The 19788-nt window shown below is 34.5% G+C and overlaps 1 protein-coding gene across 1 annotated transcript in view; it reads left to right on the forward strand.

Annotated features, from left to right (window-relative positions):
- GNAI1 (G protein subunit alpha i1) overlaps nt 1-18145 on the forward strand; it is a 31448-nt gene extending 13303 nt beyond the window's left edge. Inside the window, exons 4-7 of the mRNA XM_036247190.1 lie at nt 1472-1600; nt 9801-9930; nt 11009-11162; nt 17414-18145. Coding sequence (XP_036103083.1) covers nt 1472-1600; nt 9801-9930; nt 11009-11162; nt 17414-17604 — 604 coding nt within the window. The 3' untranslated portion in view covers nt 17605-18145. The remainder of the gene's footprint in view (nt 1-1471; nt 1601-9800; nt 9931-11008; nt 11163-17413) is intronic.
- The last annotated feature ends 1643 nt before the right edge of the window (nt 18146-19788 follow it).

A 19788-nucleotide genomic window follows, 5' to 3' on the forward strand; every position in this document is an offset into this window, starting at 1 on the left:
GCTCTGTATTTTATAGGGACAGTTAGTAAAATCTTGTCGTGGCCTGTTTAGTGTGTTTATTAAATCAGATTTGTTTATGATAAGGTATAAACAAATTATGTATGTGGAATTAATATAGTTAGAGTACTGGGAGATTTTCACCAATGCAATAAAAGTTAGTAAGATTCTTTTAAATTGAGTACGAATAATATAGGTAACTCAAGCTATTGTATCTCTGTGTATTCTTCTATGTCAACACCAGATATATGTACCTAACTGTCTAAAACAGTTTTGGTCACTAATTCAGTGTTTGGGTAGTTTTCGAGCTCCATCCACAACAAATCAAATATTTATTGAGCTCTTTTGTTTGCAGGACCCTATTCTAAATGGCCAAGGAACAGCTTCAGAGGAAAACATTAATTAAAGTTGCAATAGCTGGTGTCTTTCTGTACATAAACTTATTTTCTAAATTGTCTTCCACATTCTGCCCTAGTAATTTCAGTGCACCACAAGGATACTCTCCACATTCAGCTGACCTTAGAATTAATTCCAGACTTCTCATTTTAGGGTGTGCCTAGCCTATTAGTGACCTTACTTTCTGAGAAACAAGATGTGACTGTTTCTGTCTCCAGACTGTTGTACTGCTTGTCCTGATGCGAATGACATTCCTTTTTTCTGTCCCATCATTCAGATTTCTACTGATACCCCTCGCTATCCATGAATCCTGTTTTAACTACTCAGGTTCACATTAATTTCTGCATATGTGGACTTTCTATAGCATTATGGACTATACTATATAATTTGGCACAAATTATACACGGTAATTGCATTGTATGACACCACCACTTTTTGATATCACAGCGTATTTGGCATTATTGACAGAGAATGTAAAATGAGTGATTAAAATCAGTAAAAAGTAAAATCTGAATATTGATTTATAAAGCCAGTAAAACCCAGAATAAAGCGTCACGTGTAGAGTTTTCTTCTGTGTCACTGAAGGCTGGTTTAAAAGGAACAACATCGAATTCAGCTTTCGGTCTGAGTTTCCTCACTATCTTCTCAAAATCGAATTTTCCAAATCCTCAACAAAAGGATAATGTCTGAAACATAAACACAGTGCTGCATGAAAAAAAGTGAGATAAATTTAAGGAACAAATATATGGTGTGCAGTTATGTGGGGTGTTTTTTAAAGAAGTTACTATTAGTCTGTTTCATTTCCCAGCAAGGAGAATTACTAATTACTGTCCTTCAGAAACAAGATAAATAACATGTAAAAAATGTGAGAAGAGTTTTGTGGTTGGAGAAGTAGAAACACTTTGATTTCAGTAGGAGGTGTGTAAGGTATAAACTTAAATTGGTTGTATTACATCATTACACAGATGTGAAAACTCCCAGTAATTTGGAATATTGCATGCATCAAAATGTCTTCCTCTTTGGATGCTCTTTATCCGCTATATTAACTCTTACCATATTGTTTTATTTATGTTTTCAGCTATTTGAATGACTTGGACAGAATAGCACAGCCAAATTATATACCAACTCAACAAGATGTTCTCAGAACACGAGTGAAAACTACAGGAATTGTTGAAACACACTTTACTTTCAAAGATCTTCACTTTAAGTGAGTAGCTTCAAAGCATATGATTTATAAATTAAGATATAAAACACATTGCTTAGGAAAAAATGTATAATTATATAAGTTTAAAAAATATAGTTGGAAATTATAAAAAATATTTTTTCAGATGATTGGACAAAATAATTTTTGGATGAAAGAGGTCAAGAAACAATCTCAGGAATATTTATATCTTTATTTGAGAACAGCCATGCAAATTCCTTTTGCTATATTTTTCACAGTGATTTGAATAAAAATAGTTTTTGACTTTCATTTCTAAATAGAAAATACTACATATACTGCTCTAATAATATATATTTTGAGAAAGTTCTGCCATCCATTTTTTAGGCAGAAAGAGATAGTTTTATTGGTAGGATATACATTTATTTATGGAAATATTACAAAAGAAGTCTATCTTTTAAAATTTTTTCATGAAAATTTGTATTCATGCAAACTGATGTGATGAAAATGTTTAATTTAGAGTGTACTGATTATTAGCTTGCTGAGCTCAGTCTGAGCAGGGAAACACAGAATTGTAATGGCCTTCAAAAATGGAAGGATCTTGGAATTCATTTTGTCCAGTTTGCTCATTAATGAACCAGGCTCAGGGAAGTTCAGGTAAATGTTGCATTCAAATTTACAGAACTACGTTTTTCTTTTTACAATAACAGTTTTCAAAATATGTCAGAAAGTTGACTGTAATGATCTGAAGCAGTAATGACAATAAAGCAGAATTTCTGAAAGCATCTTTTAAAAAGGTTAGAAGTTAAAGATACATGAAACAGTCACCAGCTCACCTCCTCAAGAAGCAGACACCAGTTGTGGGAAGCACAGTTAAATATATGCAGCTATACCTTTGATTGCCTTCTTCAGTATTTTAAATATATTTGGTATTACCATGTATCACTAATTTATCCCACATTCAGTGGTTCATATAAATGAGTTTTCCAGAAAATTAAAATTTAATTTCAACTTTCCATATCAGCTTCCCTTCAAAAGAACAAACATTGCCCCGCTTCTTTTTTAAAAAAAAATTTTTTAATCCTCACCTGAGGATATTTCTCCATTGATTTTTAGATAGAGTGGGAGGGAGGGAAAGAGGTAGAAACACTGACTCGAGAGAAACACATAAATTGGTTGCCTTCTGAATGACCCCGACTTAGGTCGGGGAACAAACCTGCAACCGCGGTATGTACCCTGACTGGGAATTGAACCATGACCCTTTGGTCTGTGGGTCAATGCTCTAACCACTGAGCAAAACTGTCTAGGGCTTCCTCTTTTTTTTTTTATTAATTAATTTTTGTTACAGATGTTTCTCCTTTTCCCCCCACTGATTCCCCCCTCCCCCTCCCTCCCTGCCCCTTCCCCAGTTTGTTGTCCATGTCCACTGTTCATGCATACATGGTTTATGCATGTGGTTTATCTCTTCCCCACCCCCCACCCCCCTATTTAGGGGATTGTCAGACTCTATCCAACTTCCGCGTCTCTGGGACTACCCCCTTCCTCAGACTGTTATGTTCATTATATTCCACAAATAAGTGAGATCATATGAAACTTGTCTTTCTCTGTTTGGCTTGTTTCACTTAGGATGATACTTTCCAGGTCCCTCCATGTAGTCTCAAAGGATAAGAGGTCTTTCTTTCTTACAGCTGCGTAGTACTCCATGGTGTATATGTACCACAGCTTTTTTATCCATTCGTCTACTGATGGACACTTAGGCTGTTTCCACATCTTAGCTATTGTAAATAGTGCTGCTACAAACATGGGGGTACATATATTCTTTCTGATTGGTGTTTTAGGCTTCTTAGGGTATATTCCTAGAAGTGGGACCACTGGGTCAAATGGAAGTTCAATTTTTAATTTTTTGAGGTAATACCATATTGTTTTCCATAGTGGCTGCACCAGTCTGCATTCCCACTAGCAGTGTATTAGAGTCCCCTTTTCTCCACACCCTCGCCAACACTGGTTGTTTGATGATTTGTTGATGGCGGCCATTCTGACAGGTGTGAGGTGATACCTCATTGTTGTTTTAATTTGCATCTCTCTGATGATTAGTGATGATGAGCATTTCTTCATATGTTTCTTAGCCATTTGTATGTCCTGTTTGGAGAGGTGTCTATTTAGTTCCTCTGCCCATTTTTTAATTGGATTCTTTGTCTTCCTTTTGTGGAGTTGTATGAGCACTCTATATGTATTGGAAATTAACCCCTTATCTGATATATCATTGGCAATTATGCTCTCCCATACAGTGGGTAGCCTTTCCGTTTTGATGATTGAATCTTTCGCTCTGCAGAAGCTTTGGAATTTGATGTAGTCCCATGTGTTCATTTTCTCCTTTGTTTCTATTGACTTAGGTGATGTGTCAGTAAAAATTCTGCGTATGATGTCTGAAATTTTGTTGCCTACAGTCTCTTCTAGGATTTTTATGGATTCATGAGTTACATTTAAGTCTTTTATCCATTTTGGGTTTATTCTCATGTAGGGTGTAGGTTGATGGTCTAGTTTCATTTTTCTCCAAGTAGCTGTCCAATTTTCCCAGCACCATTTATTAAAGAGGTTGTCCTTACTCCACTGTATGTTCTTCCCACCTTTGTCAAATATTAATTAAGCATATTGCCTTGGGTCCATTTCTGGGTTTTCAGTTCTGTTCCACTGGTCTATATGCCTGTTCTTGTGCCAGTGCCAGGCTGTTTTGATTACAATGGCTTTGTAGTATAATCTGAAATCTGGTATTGTGATCCCTCCAACTTTGTTTTTCCTTTTCAAGATTGCTGTGGCTATTCAAGGCCTTTTTTGGTTCCATATGAACTTTTGAAATAATTGTTCTAATTTTGTGAAGTATGCCGTTGGTATTTTGATGGGGATTGCATTAAATCTATAGATTGCTTTGGGTAATATGGACATTTTAAAGATGTTAATTCTCCCAATCCATGAACAGGGTATGTGCTTACACTTTTTTATATCTTCCTCTATTTCTTTTTTCAATGACCCTGTAGTTTTCTGCGAATAGGTCCTTTATTTCTTTGGTTAAGTTTATTCCTAGGTATCTTAAATTTTTTGCCGCAATGGTAAATGGGATTTTTTGCTTAGTTTCTCTTTCTGTGAGTTCATCATTGGTGTATAAGAATACCATCGATTTCTTGACATTAATTTTGTATTAGGGCTTCCTCTTAAACAGATATACAGATCATAATTTATTAACTTACCATAAAATTTGTGCTTTAACACATGGTACAGTTTTGCCTCTGCTTTTAATTTTTTTTTTTTTTTTAAATGTTAGTGGACATTTTTTGTTGCTGTCATTATTTTTTATTGAAATCATGGACCTTTTTGGTCGTCTTACTACTTCTAGAATAGTAAATGGCCAAACTCAGGAGTATTAAAATAATATTTTAAATAATCTGTTATGTCTTACCTGAGAACTATTGTCATGTTTATCTTAAAACTATGAAGTGATTTTAAATATAAGGAAGTTCAGTATTAGAATGAGGCTTTAAGGTTTGTTTTTTAAAACCTAGAGTACCTTAAATTTTGATTCTTTTGCTTTTTATTTATTTCAGTTTAAAGACCATGTTCTGTAGCAATGTTAAATTATGTTCAGATAATTTTTTTATTCTAACCATGTAGCTCAAGGAGAAAATGCATGGGTTTGGAGTTAGCAAGTAAGGATTCTAGACCTAGGCCTCTGTTAGGTAAATGGGCAAACTTGGTTAAGATTCTTAACAGAGAGTATTACCATCTTGCCCATTGTCAGAGGTTTAAACATAAAATGAGTTATTTCTTATAAAGGAAATGTTGTAGAAGTGGCAGCCCTATAAATAGAAATGGCGGTGGTACATGCTAAGTCATCATTGGTATTTGGCAATTCAACTGTAAAATTCGCTATCAGTTTGGTGAGACACACCTTAAACATTCACTTCCAGATCATACGTTTCACCGCCAGCCTGAGTTTCGCAGTTGTCATTTCATTATCAGGCAAGTACTGGGATTCAGTTGTCTCTCGCCATGATCCTCCCAGGAAGTCCATTTATCTTGCTCTATTTAGTCTCCTCAGGTGAGGTAGAATGTCAGGGGTTGGTGTATTTAGTTACTGCTTTCAATTGTTGACTTAAAGATAAACATAGGTTTGTGGAGAACTTCAGATAAACTTTGTCTTATTTTGGACTTTAAAATTCTTTTAAATTACTGTCATTGCTAACATATGGTTCAGATTTGCTTTCATATGTTAAAGGAGCCTCAGAAGGATGAGGGCCTTAGAATAATTCTATTGGGAACTCTTGAGTGTGTTTATCATTTTGTGTGTTTTATGTTGTAATTCACTGTCTGATTTTAACTACTGATGAAAAATTTAAATTTCACTTATTTTGTGGTATGATTGGAATTAAGTTCAAAGTGAAACAATAAGACATTCTTTTTGGAGAGTTTATCTTATCACCTCTGTGACTAGGCATACATGGATTATTTTGCTTTAAAGAATCAATAGATTTATTTTACTATATTTTTACCAAATATAGAATTAAAGCATTTCTTCTATTATAAAATGATTATCATAATATAAGACAAATTTCTATTTATTTTTTATATAAATGTGTAGTAGGTTTTAGAGTGTAATAGGTTGTGGTTGGTATCCATATTTGGTCCACTAGCTCTGCATCAGTCAGTCTTGGTCATTATGGTGTCAGATGGCAGTCAGGAGAAGTCAGCAAGCACATCTCAGGATCTCCAGTATCCCCTTGCACCTTTCCTCACACCTGAAAAGATACCTAAGAAAACTCAGATTCAATCTCTATTTGATACTAGTCAGAAGTCTCATCTTTTCGTATGAAGAACATATTATAATTTTGTTCTATTTTTGATTTAAAAAAATAGAAGTTTAGAATTTGAAGGTAATTTTAATGTATGTGTGAAACAATGACTAATGCTCTATGCACAATCCTATCATTTGTACTATCAGTTCTCAGTCATTTTTCTCCTTGGCTTAAGAATCAGACCAGTGACTTTCAAAGTACAGTCCTCAGAACAGCATTGTTGACTTCATCCACCTGCTGATTCTGCTGTGCCCTGAAGTTTGAGAAACACTGGCTTAGATTCAAGGTTCTTTGATTAAGACCAATATTTGAATGATCCTCGTTCATTTCTAATTTAAATAGATTGAAGGGATTTCTTCTGTTTTCAGATTACCTAATTATCAAGTGAAAGCTCTTTTATATTTAACATTCCCACAGCAGAACTGGATGGTCTGGATTTTAATATGGTGACCAAAGCTAGTCTATTATTATTTGAAAGTGTTTTAAAATATTCTAGAGACACAGTTCACCTATTTATTCAACAAATATTTATGAAATACTTGTCTGTGCCCACTATAAGGGGTATAAAGTGATCAAAATAAATAAAATTACATTGTTTGGGGAGGGTGATATAAATAAATATTTAATATTCAAGGGATGATGATTGCTATAGTGAAAAATAAAGCAAGGTAGAGGAGTATTAGTTTCCTAGGGCTGCTGTAGTAAATTACCACAAACGAGGTGCCCTAAAACAACAGAAATTTATTCTTTCACAGTTCTAGAGGGCTAAACATTAGAAAGCAATATGAGCAGGGATCTGCTCCTTCTGGAGGCTCTAGAAAAGAAACCTTCCTTGCCTCTTCTGGCTTCTGGTGGTGGTTGGTAATCCTTGGTGTTCCTTGGCTTGTAGCTGCATCACTCCAGGGTTTGGCTTTGTCTCATGGCCTTCTTCCCTGTGTGTGTCTGGTTCCTCCTTGCTTAACAGTTCATTCTTCAGTTTATCTCTTCCTCTTGGTTTTTACTATAGCATCAAGGAGAAACAAGACCATCCCGTGCACATTTTGCTTCGAAATTTCCTGTTATATATCCAAGTTCATCTCTTACAAATTCTACCATACACCAATTAGAACACAGTTAAGCATTCTTTTTGCTACTTAAAAAAAGAAATGCCTTTTCTACAGTGTGCAGAAACGTGTTTCTCATTTCCTTATGACAATCATCAGACATATCTTTAACATTCATCTTTCTCCCAACATTGTGTTCACAATGCTATATCAATTCTCTGTGATAGAAGTTTTTCCACCATCCTCTTCACTTCTATTTGAGTCTCACCAAAAGCACCTTTATTGTCCATGTTTCCAGCCAGCCATCTTTTCTAGGCAGTCTGGGCTTTTTTGTCAAGTAATTCAAGATTCTTTCAGCCTCTACCTATTACCAAATTCCAAAGCCACTTTTACATTTTTACGTTGGTTATAGCAGCACCTCACTCTGGGTACTAAAATTTGCATGTCAGAGTTCTTCATAGACACAGAATGAGTAGATTTTGTTTATTTCAAGGAATTGGCTTATATAACTGTGGGGGCTGACAAGTCCAAAATTTGTAGGATAGGACAGCAGGCTCTGACAGAAACGGATTTTGCAGTCTTGAGGCAGAATTTCTCTTCCCTCTGAGAAACATTGGTTTCTGCTCTTAAGGCCTTTCACCTGATTGGAAGAGGTCCACCCAGATTGTCAAGGGTGATCTCCCTCACTCAGAGTCAACTGATTATAAATGTTAGCCACAACTACAAAACACTTTCACAGCAACACCTCGATTCATGTTTGATTAAATAACAAATGTTATTTAAATCAACACATAAAACTAACCATCACAGAGGGAAAATGTGGGATGGCGTGGGTTTGGTTGTTAGTATATATTGAGTGGTCAGAAAATATGTGACATTTGATCAGAGAAGTTATCTAAAATATATTATCTTTTTGGTGAAGTTCGTTTCAGATTATGTTCCTTGACAATTTAGCAAATGTATACTATTTTAATTAATTTTATTTTCTTCTTATTTGATCTTTATTACCAACTGTTCCTTTTTGTATTTTATCCATTTTCATTTATCATCAAATCATTATTATATAGCATTCTTTTATTTTCTTTATTGATTTTAGAGAGAGAGGAAGGGAGAGTGAGAGAGAGAGAGAGAGAGAGAGAAACATCAATGAGAAAGAACATCAACTGGCCACCTCCTGCATGCCCCACACTGGGGATTTGGCCCACAACCTGGGCATGTGCCCTGACCGGGAATCCAACCGGCAACCTCTTGGTGCATGGGTTGACGCTTAACCACTGAGCCACACTGGCTGGGCTATGTAACATTCTTAAAGTTAACAATTTACTGGCTAAACCAACGAAATGAAAGCCATTTAAATGATGATAAAAAGTAACAATACTAGTTGATGTACTCAGATTTGGCTTACAGGCCAATACTGCTCTTCAGGGAAAATTCTTTTTGCTTCCTGAGATTTAAATAGGAACTATTTTAATTAGTTCACTATCTAGATAAATAGAACCTTTTAAAATGTACCATTTTGCATAGTGTTTTCATTATATAAGTGGTTACTGCTAGGTTGCATAACATACCCTATGGGCATTTCAACTTTTGTTAACTTAATAAACTCTTACAAGAAAAAGAGGAAAGAATTGTTGTCTTTATACTGTTTGTGTTGCTTCCCTGTACACTAATCTAGTGATCTATTGTTGCAAATTGTTTAAAAAGAAGTTTTGTTTTTTTTTACTCTGTATTTTAAGATTATTCATTAGGGCTACCCATTTATCTCATATTGCGTCTCACATTTGTTTTTTTTTTTATAACCTGGGTTTACTTTTTAATTTAGGCAACTTGTTGGCCCCACTCTAAATATGACTTGGTTGCTCAGCTTTTTCTTACCTGGAGTGGATTCTCCTTCACGTCAAAGTCCTGCTTATTGCCTCTGAGAGTAAACAACATCTTGTAGGGGAAGAGGGGACCATGTCCTCTGCCTCTAACATTTCATGACATTGGCAAATTGAACACACTCAGTTCTCTGCATTTCCTAGTTGCTTCATGTGAATTATTGTGTTTACACATAGTGAAGTCTATTCATATGTATTTGTTTTAATGTTCTAAGTGTTCTTGTATGTTAATATGTTGTTTTTGAAGGTTTTTTGTTTTTTTGTTTTGTTTTGAGTTATCATCTCTTAAGTCAAAATTTTTTAAAAATCAGACATTTCCCATTTGTGAAAATCAATTTCTGACATTATTTTTGTCCTATAAAGTCCTTTTCTCCTTTCTTCCCATCCCACAGTCTCTCGCAATTTTTGTTGATATCATAGAACTCAGAGCTTTGGGACATTTAATGTGATGTCCAACTCATTATTTCTCCTCTTACAGAATGTTTGATGTGGGTGGACAAAGGTCTGAGCGGAAGAAATGGATTCATTGCTTTGAAGGAGTGACCGCCATCATTTTCTGTGTGGCACTGAGTGACTATGACCTGGTTCTAGCTGAAGATGAAGAAATGGCAAGTACCACCGCCCCTTTTAAAGAATTGAGCATAAAGTATGAAAAGTTGAAGATGTTTCCAGGACTTTTTCTAAGAAAAAGTCTTGCTAATGTCTGAATTCTTTGAAAGTTTGGGCCCTTTTCTGTTTCCATAGTAAACGGGAACTATATCAAAGAAGCAAAGATAGATCCTGAGAAAAAGGAAAAGAAAGAGCTAATCTCATCTCAACCCTAATGTGTTTAATTATGCATTCCCTATATCTGGTAGTATCTACTTACTGAATAAAAATAAACTTTGTTTCATAATAGTCCAAGACTTATTTTTCTTAACGTATTGCTTGTACCAGTTCCAGCTCAGTAATCTTTGACTTATGTTATACTTTGCACTGCCATGTAATTTTTAGATGTATTTTAGTGTACCACTAATCTGGGGGAAATATTTTTAAGTAGAAATTGAAAACTTTGTCATTTTAAAGTAAGTATAGTACAAACTGGAGAAAAAAAGAAATGTCAGTTTTCTGTTTTTAAAATCAGGTATGTGTGGTTACAGTGCAGGAGGTACATTGCACCTCACACATTCATTGCCCTCATTTCAGCAACAGAAAATACAGCAGTGCTCTGTTGAAACCGTAGATACTGGGAGGCAGGAAACAGGAATGGAGATTTCCTTCCTTAGCAAACCTTTATATTAAGGTGTTGAGCTAATTATGTTTCAGTTTAACTTATTAATATTTAAAAAGATCTACTTATCTCTTAATGGAAACTTCAGTTCTCTCTGTAATAATGAGATCTTTCCAAAGGTTTACACTTGGCATCCCTAGGTTTCACATCCTCTGCAGGACATGCTCAGGCACAGTGACACATAGTGGGTACTCAGCGAGTACTGGTTGAATGCCAAAGGTAATGAGTGATGTGAACACTCATCTCTCCAAAAATAAAGGTGTGCTTGTTCTTACATGCCAGAAATGTGCTGTCGTAGTATGTTATCTACTTTTCAGCTAAGCTCTATTTTGTTACAACATTTGTTATTTTTTAAAAGTAATATTTCTCAAAATCCTTGCCATTGTGACAGACCGATTGTATCTTATCTACTGCAGAATCGAATGCATGAAAGCATGAAGTTGTTCGACAGCATATGTAACAACAAATGGTTTACAGAAACGTCTATTATACTTTTTCTAAACAAGAAGGATCTCTTTGAAGAAAAGATCAAAAAGAGCCCTCTCACTATATGCTATCCAGAATATGCAGGTATTTTACTTTCTGTAAATACCTTGTCATGTCATATATTTCCAAGTGAAACTTCCCCTAAGGCAAGATTTCAGTTGTTGATTTGAATCCCTTGGTTTAGTAATTCTTGCCTTGAAGAGAAATTACTTATCACACTGTATTCAAACACAAGTAGTTACTTGGGGTATGGATTAGATTATTGAAAAGGACATATCCATTTTATGGAAAAGTTAAATAACTTTCTATGATTTCACATCTTTATAAATGTACAGCATTGATTTCTGCATCTAGTTAACAGGTCTTGCGTCAAGTATTGTGTGATGCACAATAAATAAGGCATGTCTTGCTCCCTGTCTAATCTCCAAGACAAGTGACTCATAGACACACAATAGCAGTGCAGCATGCTACTATGAAGTAACATGAACAATAAATGTAAGGGGAACAGGTGAAGCAGGAATTTGTGAATTAGCTAACAACTCAGGAGTCAGGGAAGGTTTCACAGGAAAGCCAAACTTTGGTAGTGAGACTATTAACGGTAATTTAATCTCACTACTGTGGAAAAAGGTCTGCAGTGAGAAAAGGAGACCGAAGTACAGTCCTGGCTTTTCTATCATTAGCTCTTTGATCTTGAGCAAAGCAGTTAAATTATCTGGGTCTCATTACCCCATCTTTACAATCAGAAGTAGGCTGAACCATCGGTTATGGTTTAGGTTCATTTTGGAACACTTTCTGGACTGCTGCTATTCAAAGTGGGTGCAAGGAAGGGAGATGCAGCCCCACCCTTCACACACTCACACACCTCTCATTAAAGCAGAGTAATGTAGCTTTCAACTGAATAAGATTTTATTTTAATGAAGAGAACTCTGTGCCTTAAAAACAGTTTTTAGGTTCTCTAATCAAAATTTTCTGAAGAGTTTGGTAAATTTAGCTACTTTATACAAGTTACTCGATTCTTCATTCTTCCTGTTTTAAAATAAGTCTCAGGAATTTGGTTATAAACAGAAATTGAGTCAGCCTTGGATTGAGTAAATTGTACGATAAGTAACAGGGGATGTTTAAAACAACCCTGTGGTGTCAGTACTCTTACTTACTGGGACGTAATCCAAATCCAGACCTAAGTCCATCAATCACATCATTAACCACCAGACTAACTTTAATTAAATTCTCATTGGAACTGGGGGTAGAAGAGGGATCTTCAGTAAATATAAGCCCACTAATTATTACAGCCCTTTTTTTGTATACTGCAAAGTTATACTTCAATTCAAAATAATTTCACACAGTTTCTTATTTTAAAACTTGTTTTCTTTTTGAAAGTCATAGTATCATAAGTTACTTTATCCAGCAACAGTTTTAGCACTTATGATGAACAAAATTATTTATAGTACTAATTCCAAGATTGAAGTTATCCAGAATCAAGGTGGCTTAGTTTTGCCCTTCCTTTTATCTGTCTTCAGCTTTTGTCATTTTTTATTATGAAGTGGCTGTTTTGTACTAATATTACCAGAGTGCGCAAATGAATCCATAGATAACCTGCAGGGACTTCAGAGCAACAAGGAATATACTTGTTAGCTCTTTCTTTGCCAGGTATACAGTATGCAAAAGAATGTCCCTGATATTGTCAAGTTAATAAATATCCCTAATTTCAAAATTTTTTCAACAAAGAATGTGACGTAATTCCTTCACATATTTAGTGTTAGTATAATAATTAATCTTCACTGCATTCCCTAATTATTGACTCAGTTACCTCTTGCTTCAGCCTCAACTCCTCATTCGTATGGCTGTTGCTTTTTATAGAAGAACCCTCTGTAGCCTTAAAATACTCAGTTTATTTGCTACCCCTTTCTGCTTCTATCTTGCCCTCTTGTTTTTTTCTGTATGTTGGCAGTTCACCACCTTCCAGCTGCAGGCCTGTAATCTTTTAGCCTCTATCCTTTCATGGTCATATTTTTGTCATCATGTTAAATTCTGTTGTCAACTCTGATTTCTCTCTAGGCTTACATTTCCAACTACTTCTTGAGCATGTACTCGATTTTTAGCACCTGAAACTCAAACTACACTCAGTGTATTTTGTTTTTCCCAAATCTCTAGCTCCCTTTGAATTATATCAACCTCCCACTTCTCCATTCTTGAACCAGGTTGTCATCTGTACTTAGTTTTGTTTAGGACAGTTCTGTCACTTGTTAGACAATATCTATCACATTCTCCTCTGCCCCCATCCTTGCCATTCTTTTCTTAAGATTTAAAATCAGATTGAAGAACGTGTCTGTTAGTTTATTAATGTGCATATCTTGTTGCTCTTGGGATTAGGTAATGTAACTGGCCACACAGAATATATACAGGAAATTGAGCTAGGTACTCAGTGAAAGCTATTTTCCCAAAACATACAGGGTGTGGCAAAAGTAGGTTATAGTTGTGAGTACACAAAACACTGTTTATTCTTGTATTAGTATTTATTTATTATTGTAGTATTTTCTATATGAACAGCTATAAACCTGCTTTTCCTCACGTATATTTTTAATATAGTGATTGCATTACCTTCTGTGTAAAAAAGGCACTGTTATTACTTTAGAAATTCAGAACAACAACCTTATTATGATTTAATAAAATACCATTTTATTTGTAAAAGTATATGGTTATCTACTAAGAACTTAAAAGACTTAAAATGTATTTTGACCACCTAGAAAAAAAATGGATAAATTCCTAGAGACATACAGCTTACCAAGACTGAATCATGAAGAAATGTAATATTTGGATAGATTTATTACTAGTAAGAAGATTGTATCAGTAATCAAAAAACCTCCCAACAAACAAAAGACCATAACCAGATGGCCTCACTGGTGAATTCTAACAAACATTTAAAAAATAATTGATACCAGTTCTTCTCAAACTTGCCCAAAGTAGAATAGGGCAGAGCATTTCCAGACTCATTTTACAAGGCCAGCGTTACCCTGACACCAAAACCAGACAAGAACACCACACAAAAAAAGAAACTTATAGGTTCATATCTCTGATGAACACAAATGCAGAAGTTATTGACAAAATATTAGCGAATCAAATTCAACAGTACATCAAAAGGGTCATAGACCATGATCAAATAGGGTTTATTCCAGGGATGCAAAGATGGTTCACCACCTGCAAATCAAGCAATGTGATATACAACCTTAACAAAATGAAGGATTAAATTAGATGCAGAAGAACATCTGAAAAATTCATCAATTCATGATTAAAACTTTCAATAAAGTGAGTTTAGAGGAAATGTACTTAAACATAATATAGCTCACATATGACAGGTCCACAGCTAACATCATAGTTAGTGCTGAAGAGCTAAACATTTTTTCTCTTAAGATCAAGAACAAGACAAGGAATCCAGTTCTCGCTACTTTTATCCAACATAGTATTAGAAGTCAGGCAGAGGAATTAGGCAAGAAAAGTAAAGGGCAGCCAAGTTGGAAAGGAAGAAGAAAAACTGTCATCATTTGTAGATTGCATGATATTATATACAGAAAACCCTAAAGATACCACTACAAAACTATTAGAACTAATAAACAATTCAGTAAAGTTTCAGGATACAAAAATAATATACAAAAAGCTGTTACATTTCTATACTAGTAATGAACTATCAGAAATAAAGGAAGCATCTCCATTTACAGTTGCATCAAAAAGAACAAAATACGCAAGAATAAATTTAACCGAGTTGATGTAAGAAATGAAAGAAAACACAAATAAATGGAAAGATAGTTCATGCTCAGGGATTGAAAGAATATTGTTAAAGTGTTCATCTTACCCACAGCAGTCTACAGATTCAATGCAGTTCTATCAAAGTCCAATGGAATTCTTTACATAAAGGGAAGAAACAACCCTAAAACTTGTAAGGAGCCACAAGGGACTTTGGATAGTTGAAGAAGTCTTGAGAAAGATCACAGCTGGAGGCACAATGCTCTCTGATTTCAAACCATATTACAGAGCTACAAAACAGTATGGTATTGGCCTAAAACTGGCATATAGATCAAAGGAACAGAATAGAGAGCCCAGAAATAAACCCACACATATATAGTCAATTAATTTTCAACAAAGGAACCAAGAATATACAACATAGAAAAGATAGCTTCTTCAGTAAATGGCATTGGAAAACTGGACAGCCACATGCAAAAGAAAACTGTACTGCTATCTGACACCATTAACAAAAATGAACTCAAAATGGATGAAAGATGTGAACATAAGACCTGAAACCATAAAACTCCTAGAAAAAAACAGGTGGTAAGCACCTTGACATCAGTCTTGGTGATGATATTTTTGGATGACATTAACAGCAAAAGTAACAAAAGCGAAAATAAACAAGTAGGACTACATCAAACTAAAAGTCGTCTGCCCAAGAAAGAAAGACATCAACAAAATGAAAACACAACCTACAAATGGGAGAAAATACTTGCAAACCATATATCTGGTAAGGGGGTAATATCCAAAAATATAGAAAGAATTCATACAGCTCAATAGCAAAAAACAAAAACAAAAAAACCCAAAGCAAAAAACTAAACAAAATAAAAAATGAGCAGAGGCCTTGAGTAGACATTTTCCAAAGAAGACATACAGGTGGCCAACAGGTCCATGAATAGGTGCTCAGCACCACTAATGATCAGGGAAATGCAAATCAAAACCACGATGAACTATCACTTTACACCTGTTAGAATGGTGATTATAAAAAAGCTAAGAAATAACAAGTGTTAGTAAGGATGTAGAGAAAAGGGAACCATTTTGCACTGTTGATGGGAATGTAAATTGGTGCCATCACTACGGATGTTCTCAAAAAACATGGCATAAGTACCACGTGATTCAGCAATTTCATCTCTGGATATGAGAGAACAAAATACAAACTCCAAAACATATCTGCATGCCCATGTTCGTTCCAGCATGTTTATTGTAACAAAGGTATGGAAACAACTGGTGAACTAATTGGAGGAGAGGTTTCTGTACCAACACAGGTGGCAGTCTGTGTATTGTGTTCTCATGCCATGAGGTGAGCCTCAGTGTAGAAGAGAGGATCTCAGAACAGAGATCCTCTGAACAGGTTGAGTATTAGAGGACCTTGAAAGCCAGGCAAATAATGTGCTATTACTACAAAGAGAAATTTAATAATTATTTTCAAATGAGCATTTGATTGAAGTATGATATATGTGTATATATAAAAATATATACATACACAAACACTCAACACTAATATGAAGCTCACTGAATTTTTTAAAATAGAAATACTGGTATTTTTATCGCTCGGGTGAAGGGGTAGAACATTTCCAGTTTCTCAGAAGCCCCATCATGCCCCTCCTAACACACGCGCGCGCGCACACACACACACACACACACACACACAAGTACTTATTATGACTTATCCTCATTGATTAATTTTGATGGTTGTCAGATTTCTTTGACTATTTTCTAAACATCAGTTGAATTATATAGTGTATAGTCTTTTTATATCTGGCTTTACTTGATCAACAGTATGTTTATGAAACTTACCCACGTTATTGGGTATAGCAGCTTGTTTTATGAATATATAGGAATTTATTAGCTGGTTGTTTCCTAACTAGAAGTTCTGCTATTAAGAATCTATATGTTTTGTGGTAAAACATACATATAATTATGTCAAGGCCACATCTAGAAACTGAATACTGGGTCGCAGAGTATGCGTGTGATTATCTTCTGATACTAACAATCAATTTCTGGAGTGTTTGGACTCAGAAGTCTTCAGTCAGTCAGTTACCTGAAAGCAGGAGCGTGCCATTCACTCTTTTGTAGACCTTTGTACAATTTTTTAATGAACATATTAATGAGAAATGCTCCTTAATATGTGTGTAAGAAAGGGAATAAAAATACTGGTTAGCATTGAAGCCAGCATTCTTGATCAGCTCCTGTGTAACCGAGTGGGAACCGAGTGGTGCCGTGTCGGGATATAGGGTACAAGGAATAAGAAGAACGAGGGAGGGATCTGGCATTTGGAGATTGAAGCAGGAACAAAAATCTTATAGAATGTGTAAAAGCATGTTTTTGGTTTCAGATTTGTTTTTTTCAAGGGTAACATGTATTCATGAAAAGGTAGTTAACACTGGGTATTTTTCATTTAGAAGAAATAGTTTCTCTTATTCTTTAAGGAAAAATACAATTATGGAGTACAAATATTATAAATGTATGAAACTAATTTCAATCTTTAAGGCCCATTTTTCTTAGTCGTATAAGCCTTTTTACTTTTCTCCTTATGTTTTTCCCCTTTCCCATCCCAGGCTCAAACACATATGAAGAGGCAGCTGCATATATTCAATGTCAGTTTGAAGACCTCAATAAAAGAAAGGACACAAAGGAAATATACACCCACTTCACATGTGCCACAGATACTAAGAATGTGCAGTTTGTTTTTGATGCCGTAACAGATGTCATCATAAAAAATAACCTAAAAGATTGTGGTCTCTTCTGAGTTTAGCAGTGAATGGTTAAATGCATTTTCAAACCAAATGAGTACTTATATGTGGATCTTTCTAGACTAGAGTCTTGCAGCAACACAGAATGTAGTATACAGCAAACACATCTGGACCTGACCAAAGTTGTTCTGTTTTGTTTTCTTTTTAACGGAAAGGAAAGAAAGCACCTTTCTTAAATGCAAAAGATGGTCCTGCTGTGTGAAACTAAGGGCAGTGTGAAAGCTGGGCTCTAGTGTATCGATGATTTCTGTGTAAGTGTAAATATGCAAATGTATGTATACATGTATTTATAACTTTGGTTTTCCACGTTACTTTTAGGTTTTAAAAGTTGCAACTTACAATTCTAGTGTGATCGCTTTGGAAATAACAGGACTATTAAGTACTTTGTACTCAATGCCAGACTAGTACCATGTTCATTAGTTTTAAACAGCTTTATTTATGTTCATGCCCTATAAAATTTTAAGTATAGTAATTAATATTAGGAAACACTGCAGCCCTTATCTTGATTATCTTATAATCATAAAAATGTTATTTGTACAAACATTGCACAGACTATTTTAATAACATGATTTGTTCTTTAAATTTAATGCTTTATTGAAATGTTCTTAAAGAGGATGAATATATCTGCCTTTGGATTAATTATTTAAACACTGTATGCATTTTCTTTTTTAAGATTGCATGCTGATCTTATTCTACATTAGATTTGATTTAAAGAACTAAAATTTCATATTTTACTATCTTGGACTTATAAATACTTAATTTTTATTCAGTTGATTTGTTTTCACTTTGAATTTTAATATTTGGATGATATTCAGGCATTGCCCTAAAGATGCCAGATTAATTTTTATACACTTTAAATAATTACCTTTTTATTTATAACTTTAGGTGGATGAGAAGAGCATTTCTGGGTAAAAAATATGTCAGCATAATGAATTTTGAGACATTCATTTGTGTATTTCCTTTGGGAAATTCCTTGTACCTAGCATACAAAATAGCTCTTTGGAAAATAATGAGAAAGACCTTTAAATATTCTGTTGCTGATGTAATGCAAGCTTTTAGTTCATATATGTAACTAGTTTCAAATTTAATTATCAGACTATATTAAAATTACTATTTTCCCTTAGATTATTCAAATATCTTCCAGTTGCTTGAGTTTATATTATTTCTTTTTAAATTGTGCTATTATTTCTGAGAATGAACAGGCAATTACACTTAGGAAATGAGTAATAGTATTTAATAAAGTCAGTGATTGTACGTATGCTCAAATAAGTGTTACATATCAGCTAGATGTTGAACTTCAATAGAGTCATTTTTTTTTTTATTCATGATATATCTTGTGACCTTGTTTCATCAAAATGAACAGCATTCCCCACCCTATTTGCCTTTCTCACTCATCTTGAAAGAGTTAGCCTTTCAGTGAGCCTTGTGGTAAGTAGTTTCTAAGTTTAGTTATGTGCTGTTGTTTTATTGAGTTAAGTTGAAGTATATTTGTTGAAGTATGTGTGTATGTGTGTGTGGGTAACCACAGACTACAGTTATATCCGTTTCATCTTGGGGATTTGTTTTTCTTCTTTGTAGAGTAAAGAAATTTAAAATTATCAAAATTTCTTAAGTGTGTTAGTTTAGATTCTTTATGTGCCTTTCATGAAAGATATGTTTTCATTAATTTTACTGATGGAAGACCTGTAATATTCATATTGTGAAGCTATGTATGAAATTCAACCATACTGAATAAATTTGAATCATGAAAATTAGAGTTTAAAAAGGCAGAAAAAGCACACATTGGTGATCATAATTGATGAATTCCTGAACTTTATTCTGTGTAATTGTGTTACTAATAAATCCTAATAAATTTAAATTTTTAAAATTTTATAAATCTGTTGGCTAAACACATGTTTTTGCATTAGGATTTAAGTATCAATGTATAATATGTTCATTTCTTCTTTATCTTTGTTGTCTTTTTGCAATTTTATCTATTCCAGAAGATTGATTTTTCCCTGCTTCAAGTATTCTCCTGATAAATGGTGTCACATTTAGAAATGCCTGCCTGGTCCCTCCTTCTGAGAATTGATTGACTGTTCCAACTCAGTATGCCCAAAGTCATATTCTCCCTTTAAACCAGTTCTTACCTCCTACTTTGCCATTGTAGTTACTCAGTACCATCATTCATTCAACCCCTC

Source organism: Molossus molossus, unplaced genomic scaffold, assembly GCF_014108415.1.
Source record: "Molossus molossus isolate mMolMol1 unplaced genomic scaffold, mMolMol1.p scaffold_m16_p_7, whole genome shotgun sequence".
Classification (NCBI taxonomy): domain Eukaryota; kingdom Metazoa; phylum Chordata; class Mammalia; order Chiroptera; family Molossidae; genus Molossus; species Molossus molossus.